At 40.0% G+C, this 12,512-nt stretch overlaps 1 protein-coding gene across 1 annotated transcript; it reads right to left on the bottom strand.

Annotated features, from left to right (window-relative positions):
• Positions 1–296: 296 nt before the first annotated feature.
• Positions 297–2,152, bottom strand: LOC110931948. The gene is made up of 2 exons (XM_022175317.1): positions 1,480–2,152; positions 297–1,432 (listed from the first exon to the last, which is right to left on the bottom strand). Exons 1-2 carry the CDS (start codon positions 2,150–2,152, stop codon positions 297–299), a joined length of 1,809 nt encoding a protein of 602 aa, XP_022031009.1.
• Between the last annotated feature and the right edge of the window lie 10,360 nt (positions 2,153–12,512).

Below are 12,512 nucleotides of genomic sequence, written 5' to 3'. Positions count from 1 at the left end.
CAGGTGATCTGTTGTGATACAGGAAAAAGTGCCGTGAAGCACTACAAGCTTAAGGAAGTGGCTCAAAATAAAATAAAGAAACATGTTTTGTAAAAATAAAGATTTCCTAGTGAAATCACTTTAGTGTAAATTACAGGGTTTTATTCCTAAATTATATAATAAATCAAACGGGCATTTCAAGTATTAAAATGATCCTGATAAAGTCTTCCGCTGTCGCATTTATTAAATACCACGGGATTCCTGTCCCGCGGCTCTTGACCGGGTCAAACCGGGGCTAGGGTTGTGACATCAAGCAACTATTGTAGTTGCTTCTTGAGTTCTTGCATTTCTGTCGGGGCTAGTCTGTACGGCGACTTAGCAATCGGTGATGTACCGGGAACTAGGTCAATGCGAAACTCAACCTGTCTATCCGATGGTTGTCCCGGGAGCTCATCGGGAAATACTTCGGGGTATTCTCGTACTACTGGCATGTCCTCGACCTTCTGCTTTTCTGTAGTGTTTATGACATATGCTAAAAAGGCAACATACCTTTTCCTTAGGCATTTATGTGCTTGTGCTATCGTGATGGGGTCCTTAGTCTTGTCAGTGCGGTCTCCCGATACAGTTAGTTGTTTGCCGTTGGGTAATCGGAGTCGGACGATCCTTTTTTCACATATAACTTCCGCATGATATGGTGTCAACCAGTCCATTCCTATGACTATGTCGAATTCTCCAAGTTCCATAGGCATTAGGTCTATAGGGATAACATGGTTGTTTAAGCTTATTTTAAAATTCTTAACAATGTCAACTATCTCTCTTTGACTTCCATCAGCCATTTCTACTGTAAAGGCATGGTCTAGGTTTTGGGATGCCTGGTTCAAGTAAGGTCTAAAGGTAGTCGACACTAGACTTCTATTTGCACCGGTATCAAATAACACACGGGCATATACATCATTTACGAGATACATACCCGTGATAACGTGTGTATTGGTCTTGGCTTCTTCCGTGGCGAGTACAAATGCACGCCCTTTTGGCTGATTTGGTTGTGTCTTATTATTTCTTTTGAGTTCAGGACATTCAGATCTCATGTGGTTAGGGTCTCCACATTCGAAACACTTCTTCTTTTCCTTGCATTCTTGAAGAGCATGACCCGTCTTTTTACAATTTGGACAAGGAAAACGACATTCCCCCGTATGAAAGCGTTTGCAAATTTGACATTGAGGAAATATTTTAGGCCTTTTAAAGTTGTTATTCTGGGTGTCCCCCTTTCTTTCTTCCCACTTCCTTTTTGGTGCGGGAGATTCGGCCTGCCGCAGAATCATCTCGGCAGTCATGACGGCGCCAGCCTCAACAGTTTTTGCAAAAGTCTTGGGGGATTTGGATTTGATAAACACCCTCATTTCAGATGGTAGACCCCAAATAAACCTATTGATCAGTTGTTCCTCAGCCAATGCTAAATAAGAAACCAGTCGAGATATGTCGTTGAAACGAGAAACATACTCTCGATAGGTTTTATTTCCCATTTTAACTGAAAGAATTCCACTTCCAGATGCTCAGTCTCACTGGGAGGACAATACTTAGCAAGAAACTTATGAATAAACTCCTCCCACTTCATCTCCTTAACCTTTTCTTTTCCCTCTGTTCGAACCACAATGTTCCACCAGTGAAGGGCTTCGGCTTCAAACATATGTACGGCGAACCGTACTTTGTTGCAATCATCACACTCACATATGTCTAATACCGACTCCATTCTGTTGAGCCAGTCTTGAGCTTCTAGTGTTCCCTTTCTTCTGTCGAAGGACTGAGGTTTATAGGACATGAAGTGCTTATAAGTACATTCCTTTGATTTGGAATATTCACCTTTTCCTTCTAGTGGCATGGTTGCAATGGTGTTTTTCTTTTCGCCCATTCTTTCCCTTTGTACTGGCGTGGAGGCAGCTGAGCTTTCTTCAGGTCGTTCTCCAGATGGATTAACATTACCGGTTTGTGCATTCGTTATTACCTTAGCCACTTCCATGGCTATATTATGGATATCATCAGTATTTAGATGCATGCTTGTACTAGACCGGGATGTGACACTGTGAGAGGGAGTTCGAGTCCTATAAGAACCTTCCTCTCTCCTTCTGTTATTCTGATTATTTCTATACCCTTGTTCATCTCTATGTTCAGACATTGTCTCCTTCCTATAGGAATATGAGTATAAAGAGTTACTGGTATGTATGATACATCATTATAATATAACAACTATATACGTCACATAGATATATATATATATAGCACATAAAAAGGCACAACATAGTTTACTTCTTCTAGCGTCACTCAATTGACTATGCAAGTACTTTTCCTGATAACATGTTATTTGTCCTAGTCTGAGTGTGCTATTAATCTTTAGAGAACTACTGGTTAAAGCTTAGTCATTCCTGCAATACCTAATTCGCTAAAACCTCGGGCTCTGATACCAACTGTAACACCCACCCCGTAACCCTGGTGATTATGCACAATTGATACACTTACAGCGGAAACAAACTAAACTTTCATTAAAACTTATAATAGTCTGAGTACAACACTTTATTTATTTACAAACTTTTGGCAAGTAAGAACTCGTTGACCTTCAAAAACTCCACAACTGTCAAGTAGTTCCTATAGCTTTACTCATGACTCACCTGAGATAAGTATACTCAAAACGACGTCAGATATATATTGGTGAGCTCATACTATACAATTTTTATAAAGACAGACCATAGTTTACATTATATGCATACACAATATGGGCATGTGACCACATTATAGTCAGGTTGGGCCTTATTGAACCTTATAGGTCACATTTGACTTGTCACAAACCACCGTACAAGTGACATAATGGTCCTCCAGCTGTGTCCCCCTACGGCCGTCACATAGGTATGAGTGTGTGTCGCTGGACCTTATAAGCACGAAGTGCCTGTGGGTACAACACCTTATTACCCTTCCCAGAGTGACACACCTCATTAAGCATAATAGGATCCCATATACCCCTACTGACACATGCATACTGCAGCATTCTCATTATTACCAGTTATGGGTGAATATACTATCACAATTTAAAAGACAAGTATGATGACTCACCTGATTAGCAATTGCTCAACAGCCGCTAGTACGACTGGGTTATGTCTCAAGGTCCTGACACAATTACATAATCCTAGGTTAGGTAATGGTACACCTAACTAGTCATTATCATGGTTGGATATTGGTTAGTGCTGCCTTGTTTAAGCATGGTTGATCAGTCTATGCTTAACTAAGGCTAGGCTACCCAATACCCGCCCCTGACAATAACCCTAGTACCTAAAAATAATACTAACATTACTACTACTAATAATAATATTACTACTACTAATAATACTCCTATTAACTACTAAAATTAAATAATAAATAACTAAACATAAACGTAAACGAGAGCATACCTTAAAACTATCAACGACACGTTGATGTAGAGTTTCCCTACTCCTGCTCCTACTCGCGCTCCAAAAACGACTACTAACAACACCCAACGGGGTATCGTATACTCAGGATTCTCTATACTAGAGCATTCCCGTTAAAGAAACTAGTACCTATACAAACTACTGAGACTCTTATTTAAAGGAAGCAAGCAAGCACCTCAAAACCTTTCTGGGTCGATGTGGGATACAATTGACATGCCTACCTGCCTGCTTGACCTGCTAGCTTGCTTGCTTATATATATTAATTCAGCTGCTTCACTCGTTTTTCTCGTATAACTTTTAAAATATGACGTTTTATAAAACGGCGAATATATCATTAGAACGAGCATATTTTTATCTATGTTTTAACCTAAGTTTCATTAAAAACAGAGTAAGGTCAAAAATAATATATTTAATTATTAATATTAAACGGTCTCCTATATTAGGCTAGGCTTTTCAAGATATTTCACCTTTCACACAATCATCTTTACTCGTTTAACAATATATGAAATATAAATTACATATCTCATACGTTTGTAACCAGTACATTAAGGTTCGGGGTATTACAGCGTTACACGAACGGATGGTCATCCGGGCGGATAGCCATTTGAACGGATGACCAATCGAACAGTGTGTGGGTGTTTGTTGAATCGTTAAAATTCGAAGTTTCGTTATAAGCGTTTAAACAATTATTAGTGTCAGGTCATCTGGTCGGATGGTCATCCGGACGAATGGCCATTCGAGCGGATGGCCTGTGTTTGAAGTTTTTGTAAAATCTTCTAAGTAAAAGTTTTGAGTTAAGGGAGACGGCATGACGATGTGTCAAACAACGGAAACATACCAAATCCAATTCATTCGGTCGGATGGGTACCACCCCTTCGGACAGACGAGTTGTTCTTGATGAAAGTTCATGTTTGACCCGTTAATCGGTCCATCTCTCCGGTGGAAATCCATTTTCAAGCCGACTCTCGACTAAGGAACGAGTCGAGAGTCTGATTGAGTCCAGCTTCCATCAATATGGTGTAAAAACTGAAAATAAGTTGTAAAAGTGTTGAAATCTTTCTTAACAGTCGCAACCCCCGGCCCCTAGTCACTTGGGAACGGGCGGCCGCGAACTAGTATCAGTGGTATCGGTGTTTAACATTTTTGCAACGGAATTTACATCAGGACCGTAGTTAGGAAATATTTTATCAGAGTAAAATACCACATTTTTATAATATTAAATACATGGGAAATTCCCAAGTTTCCATTACAAACATGTTTATAGGGATAAACACTAATTTATTGAAATAAAACATCTTCTTTATTTAGGTAACTTTTATAGCCACTTTTCCAAGCCTTCAGTGCTGTCCAGCTGGCTTCTAATTGGCTTTCACATTTTGTTACCTGAAACGCGTTTAAAAACATTTTATCAGCAAGAAATACTGGCGAGTGAATCCCAATTTAATCAAAACAGGTTTTATCATTGTACAACATTGAGGTCGATCTCACAATTACATTTGTTTACCATTCTACCTTAATTACCACCCACAGTACTGTCAACTCAACTTGTGGTCATGTTACTACTCACAGTGTAGTAACAAATTTTGTATACAAAACCCCAACATACCGACGATAATTGTAGAACTACAAATACTCAATCACTGTGAAATAGAATTTAAAACATTGAGGTTTTGTAAAAACAATTTGCAAAAAGGTTTACAAAAAGGAGATTACTCACATTGTTATTTTAGGTATTTCCTCTGTAACTTCCTGGTTATAATCTATTAATTAAACAATGCACACGCGTTAGCATAATAACCCAATTTACATTAGTTATACCCTCCCCGAGACAGAAACTCCAACGACTACGTCGGGCAGAGCCTCGACAGGCGTTACGGAGCACTAGATCAATTGGGCAGCGTATCTAATATGTAACCGGGGGTTATGATACTTACATCAAGGCAGAGCTTCGCTATTTTAGTGGGTATAATACCCGGAGATTAATTCTAAAATTCAGAAATTGAGAGAGATCGAGAAAGTTTTGAACGAATTAGACTGAAGGCCGATGGCCGCTATTTATAGGGTCTGATCGACCCTTTCTCGCGCCCCGTAAGAGATAAACAAAGGGGCTTCGCGGCCCACGAGCTAGACTATCTAGGGTTTAGCTTTGTCGAATCACAAGTGTAGGTTTGACACGAAGCTGTCACGTGGCAGCTCAAGGTTCCGTCTGGTGGCCAGGCGCTCGCGCCCCGCGAAGGATCAGGTGCAATCTGTCGCGCCCCGCGACAGACTTAAATTATTTTTTTTATTTTATTTTTAATTATATTAAGGTATTTGGGCCTATTTTTCGTGTACGGGATGTATTTTAGGACGTATAGGGACGTTCTAAATATTTTAGGAGGGTTGTTATATCCTCCCCACCTTGTTTTAGAACTCGTCCTCGAGTTCTACTGGAACAGGTGTGGGTATTTTTTCTGCATCTCTGATTCAAGCTCCCATGTGTATTTTGGTCCTCTCTTGGAATCCCATCTTTCTTTAACTAGAACCAATCTCTTGTGTTTGAGATTCTTGACCTTTCTGTGTTCAATTTGTAGAGGCTTCTCTACAAATTTCAGCTTCTCATTTACCTCTATGTCCTTAATAGGTACTACTAATGATTCATCGGCTAAACACTTTTTGAGATCAAATACATGAAATACATCATGTATTCCTGCCATTTCCTCTGGCAGTTGTAGCTGATATGCTACAGGTCCTATTCTCTTAATAATCTCAAAAGGTCAAATATACCTGGGGCTTAGCTTTCCCCTCTTGATGAATCTTACCACTCCTTTCCAAGGAGAAACTTTTAATAATACCTTATCTCCTACCTGAAATTCCAATGGCTTTCGCCTGTTATCAGCATAACTCTTTTGTCGATCGCGTGCTGCTTTCAGTCTTTCCTTAACTTGAATAATCTTGTCCGTTGTTTCCTGTACTATCTCTGGTCCAGATAATTTCTTTTCTCCAATTTCTGCCCAACAGACTGGAGTTCGGCACTTTCGCCCATAAAGTGCTTCAAATGGTGCAACATTAATACTGGTATGATAGCTGTTATTATAGGAAAATTCTATTAATGGTAAGTGATCATCCCAATTTCCTCCGAAATCAATTACACAAGCTCTAAGCATATCTTCCATTGTCTGTATTGTCCTTTCGCTTTGTCCATCCGTTTGAGGATGATAAGTGGTGCTTAGATTCAGCTTGGTTCCCATTGCTTTTTGGAAACTTGTCCAAAAATGAGAAGTAAAACGGCTATCTCTATCAGACACAATAGATAAAGGAATTCCATGTAATGAAACTATTTCATTTACATATAACTTGGCTAATTGTTCCATATTGAAAGTTTCCTTCATCGGTAAGAAATGAGCAGACTTGGTTAATCTATTCACAATCACCCAGATTGTATCATTACCTTTTCGTGTCTTGGGTAACTTGGTAACAAAGTCCATTGTTATCAATTCCCATTTTCATATTAGCATTTCTAATTGCTGTAATAAACCTGAGGGTTTCTGGTGTTCAGCTTTGACCTATGAACAGGTTAGATACTTGGCAACATAAGCTGCTATATCCTTTTTCATTTCTATCCACCAGAAATTCTTTCTTAAGTCTTGATACATCTTATCACTACCGGGATGTATCGTATACTTAGACTTATGGGCTTCTTCTAATATTCGATGGCGTAGGTTTCCTTGTTTAGGTATCCACATTCTTTTCTTATGGAATTTCCATATTCCATTTGTTCCTTGTTCTAATTCCTTAATCATTCCTTTCAATTTTTCAGTATCATCCTTGATTACTGATTCTTGTACTTCTCTAATTTGTTCATTTAAATCTATCTGCAGATTTAATTTAAGAGAACGTACTCTTTTTGACTTTTCGTGATACTTTCGACTTAAAGCATCAGCTACTACATTAGCCTTTCCTGCATGATACTGGATATTACAATCATAGTCACTGAGAATTTCCATCCAGCGTCTTTGTCTCATATTCAATTCCTTTTGCCCGAAAACATACCTTAAACTCTTATGATCGGCAAAAATGGTAAACTTACCACCGTAAAGGTAATGTCTCCAAATTTTCAGGGCAAAAATTATGGCTCCTAATTCTAGATCATGGGTTGAATAGTTTTCTTCATGATTCTTAAGTTGTCTAGAGGCATAGGCTATAACCTTTTGATGTTGCATCAACACACATCCATAACCTAACTTAGAAGCGTCACAATAGACTACAAAGTCTTCAGTTCCTTCTGGTAATGCTAATATGGGTGCATTGGTTAATCTTTGCTTAAGAATTCTTAAGGCTTCCTCCTACTTTGGTCCCCATTCAAACTTAACAGACTTACAGGTAAGTTTTGTTAAGGGAATGGCTATTCTAGAAAAATCTCGAATAAACCGTCTATAATAACCGGCCAGTCCTAGAAAACTTCTCACCTCCATTGGTGATTCAAGGACTTTCCATTTAGTGATCGCCTCGATCTTTGTGGGATCCACATGAATTCCTTCATTATTGACTATATGTCCAAGGAATTGCACTTCTTCTAACCAAAACTCGCATTTCGAAAATTTAGCATAAAGCTTTTCTTTTCTCAGCAAATTTAGGAGTGCATGCAGATGCGCTGCATGTTCCTCTTTACTCTTAGAGTAAATGAGAATATCATCTATAAAGACAATTATGAATTTATCCAAATATGGGTTACATATTCGGTTCATCATGTCCATAAATGCGGCTGGGGCATTGGTTAGACCAAATGGCATGACAGTAAATTCATAATGGCCATACCTTGTCCTAAAAGCGGTCTTAGGAATGTCCTCTTCATGTACCTTTAATTGATGATATCCTGAGCGTAAATCAATCTTAGAAAAGAATCGAGCTCCTTGTAATTGATCAAAAAGATCAACGATTCTCGGCAATGGGTACCGATTTTTAATCGTGACTTTGTTCAATTCTTGGTAATCAATGCACATACGCATTGACCCATCCTTTTTCTTGATAAACAAGGTTGGTGCTCCCCACGGTGATGAACTAGGCTGTATGAATCCTTTTTCCAAAAGTTCATCTAACTGTTTCTTTAGTTCTTGCATTTCTGCTGGTGCCAAACGGTAAGGTGCCTTGGCAATTGGTGTTGTTCCTGGTAGCAGGTGAATTCTGAATTCGACTTCCCTGTCCGGCGGTAGTCCTGGTAGCTCTTCTGGAAAGACATCTGAGAATTGAGATACTACGAGGATATCTTTCAATTCCTTTCCTTTAGTGTTAATGATTATGGAAATCATATACAGTAGTGACCCTTTTCTTGCATAACTGGCTGTCTTCATCACTGTTTTGGTCAAAAATTATCGAAGCAATTAAGTGATCAAATTAGTTAAGTGAGGTAGTATGCTAAGAGAATGTGTTCAAAAATATGTCAATTGAGTTATTTGTAAAAACAGTTTGGGGATACGGCTCAGGATATAGAGTCGTATCTGCGATCAAACAATGAGCAAAAAAGTAAAGTAAATGACACGAGATGTACGAGGAAAGCCCTTGATCAATCTAGATCGCCGGCATAAAACCTCGGGAGCTGACAATCGTAGCTGCCTTGTTCTTCTATTGCTTCAAATATCAGGATACAGTGCAGGATGTGGTGCGGATCGACTAAGTGTTACAACGTGAATTGGGTACAAGTGTGGTGATTGCAGTAATCTAGAGAGCAAGAGTGTACAAGAGTGTTAGCGAAAAGAGTGTGTGCCTTAAACTGATCCGCCACATCTATTTATAGTAAAGATAAATTAACAAACTATCCTAAACTTGCGGGATCCACCGAATATTCCTTCATCGAACGTTGTAGACCTGGTCTTTCGGGCTCAACGTCTCTTCTTCAACAAACTCGTCCGAGTCCTGAGGAGAAGAAGTCCTCTTGACCGTTAGTAAGCCTCAGCCTTTAACCTGCACGTGGTTAATTAATAAACCTCAGGATATCACCCAAGATGTTAGAAATATCCTCTTCCAGCATCCTGGTCACAAATAAACAAACAAAGGCAGGATATTGGTCAGGATATGTATGCTTAGAAAATGACCCATAACAATTGTCCCCAAATATATCTGTTGGTATACCAATCCAACGGATATATTTCAAAAATCTTATCTCGCAAACCGAGGCAATTAAAATGAAATGACGTTTGAGATGACTTTGTGCAACTTCCCACACTTCTTTTGCTCTTCACCCCCTATATCCAGCCTATAATTAGCTGAGATATCTCACATTATTATCACTTTTCTCCAAGCAATTTTCAGGTATTCGTCCTCTCTCTCATCCTTTACTTTCTTTGAATTTCTTGTAATTTGCTTGATATTTCTCATGGCATCACGAACAAGATCTCACTCGAACGAGCCGATCTCAACCCTCGTGAGCCAAAATCTCATACGAGAACCAGAAAAAGAGATCTGCTCCTTTAACAATGCCGATATCGCCGCTCTGAAGGATTCCGGCGCTTTTCCCACCGGAACAGTCATTCGCCCTTTTGATCGGGAAGTCCGATCAGACGCGTCATCAGATGAGTGGGTTTGTTTCTTTGCCTACCCCTTTTCTTTAGGACTCTGGTACCCATTTCCACCCTTCATCTCTCGTTTCTTTGAGCTCACCGGTCTTAGTTATGCCCAAACCATGCCAATGGTCTGGCGAGTTTTGATGGTACTTGATCAAATCAAATCTCGTCATTGCCCTGACCTGTGTATTGAAGACCTTCCCATAGCATATCGATTGAGATCTCATGGAAATAGCCGTTTTCTTTTGTTTTCCACTTCCAAAAATCCCCTAATCCTTAAAGCCACCAAGAACGAAGACCAGTGGCAACGAAAGTTCTTTTTCGTAAAGAGGGACTCCATTGACGGGGGTTCCGAGACCTGCCAGTTAGATGGCTAACCAAGGGTAGGATTTAGGGTTTTAGGAACATTCCCAAATATATTCTTAACTGTATTCTAACTGATATCCTAATATTTGTGCAGCGAATTTCAGAGACCTAGCACCCCCAAGTGCAGAATCACAACCCAGGATCAAAGAGATCTACCGACTTCCTGCCGCCGAAAGAACCTTCTCCCTGTCTCTCACAAACTCAAGTCAGAAATCTAGTTCAGAAATGTCTGGTAAGTATAGGTGAGCAAATTGACTATAAGATATAAATGACATAAATTAAACACTTCTCCCTTAACACAGTGCCGATCATCAACCTTGAAGGCTTCCAACTTGATGAGTTGGATAGTTATTCCAGCCTTGCACCCATCAAACAAGAAATTAACCCAAAGCCAACTAACACTCCAAAGCCCAGCAGCTCAAAGACTACCATCGCTCCCAAAGCTCCTCCAGCGTCCAGGACTCGGGCCTCCAGCTCCCGGAAGAGGAAGGAAGCAGATCATCCTACTACTCCCCATGTATTCCCATTTGAGGATCACGGGTTCATGGATTCCAGCAAATTCATGACAGGTTTCCTTAACCAGGTTAGTATTCCGGCTTATATCCTGCATCATATGCTAATTACAAATGTTAGTCTAGGCTGATACCTGTTTACCTACCTTACAGGGCCTCGAACGCCTGGTATTCCTCTACGAGGACGCATGTGGCTCGAACGTCATGTTAGAGAGCAACCTGAAGAAAGCTGAGGCTACCATCGCCGATCAAGCAGCAATCGCCACCGCCAAATCGGAACATTACGAAGCCAAGTACAAGGCTATGACTCAAGACCACCAGTCTACCGTCCAGAAGATCACCCAAGAGGCTCAAGCTAAGTACGACGCGGCCCAGGTTCAACATGAGCAGGATATGGCTTCGTACCGGGAGAGCCTTAAGAATTCAGTTGTCATCTCCCTCCTCCAGGCCAGGCTAAAAATGGCATATGAGGCCAGGGCTTTGGGCTTTGGGCTTCGAATGCCCTTCATGGAATATCAACGTCTGGGAGATGAAACTGAAAGATCTTGGTGGCAATCCTGTGGAGCCCCCCTCAAAACCTGCTACAGAGGAACCCGCTAAGGTGACCGAGAAGGTAGACGATGCTGGTGCTATAAAGAATGCTGGTGGAGATGCTGCTGATAAGGCTGGAACGAATGCTGGGGGGATGCTGCTGGAGAGGATATGATGGAAGAGGGAGCTGCCCCCTAAGCGCAGCAATGTGGGCGATGATGGATGTATGTGCCGAGGCCGGAGCCCACTTTTTAATTTCATGGTTGTGGTTGCATAAACAATTTACTTTTCCTGTCTTCGAACAATTTACATTTCCTGCACTAGAACAATGAGATGACCAAAGGTGGATGGGTCCTAGGTTTTAGGACGAAGCCCTTGGTCATCAATTAGTATAACTTGTTTTGAATGTGATAACGGTTGTAGGTGGACAGGTCCTGTTTTGAAATACACCCTGCAACCGTTACATAAGTATGGAAAAAACTAATCGTGCTTTTGGCGGATGGGCCTCGGTTTGAGGTGAAGCCAAAAGCACAACTTTTAACTTGTTAATAATATAACTATCTTTTGACTTATTTTCTGTTACCTTGCATTACTTAGTGTAACTCTTAGCTTTGCAAAAAATGTCATACTGTTATCTTATAAGATATCCTGATCAGTATGCTCAGCGATATACTGTAAAACTTTTTATTAGATAGAACTTCCAAATATCCCTTCAACTTTGTAGAAAGTTTTTGATTAACAACCAGTTTTCAATAATATTTAAATGATCAAAGTTCCAAACTATCACTATTTTCAAACACCCTAATCAGATATTCTAAAAAAGACTTTGAGAATATATCAGGATACTTGTCCTTTTATAAAACATAATGTTACTAAAAACTTGAACGATGTTTACAAAGGAAAGATCATACCAGAAATAGGGTATAAACCTATTACCACACTTCAGTCCCTTTGCAATACTTCCCATAAAGATGTCCCATGTGCAAGGTACTTAGTGCATTAGTTCCAAGTCCCATCCTTTTAGCTTTGCACCACCACCTTAGTGGGAATGTCCCCTGTGTACAATGCCTTCAAATGCTTTAGAAATCTCCTGAATGTCAGTTTACATTGTATAGGCAATTTTTTACGTC

This window comes from Helianthus annuus, chromosome 3 (assembly GCF_002127325.2).
Source record: "Helianthus annuus cultivar XRQ/B chromosome 3, HanXRQr2.0-SUNRISE, whole genome shotgun sequence".
NCBI classification, from domain to species: Eukaryota; Viridiplantae; Streptophyta; class Magnoliopsida; order Asterales; family Asteraceae; genus Helianthus; species Helianthus annuus.
This window is presented reverse-complemented; position numbering and strand designations above follow the sequence as displayed.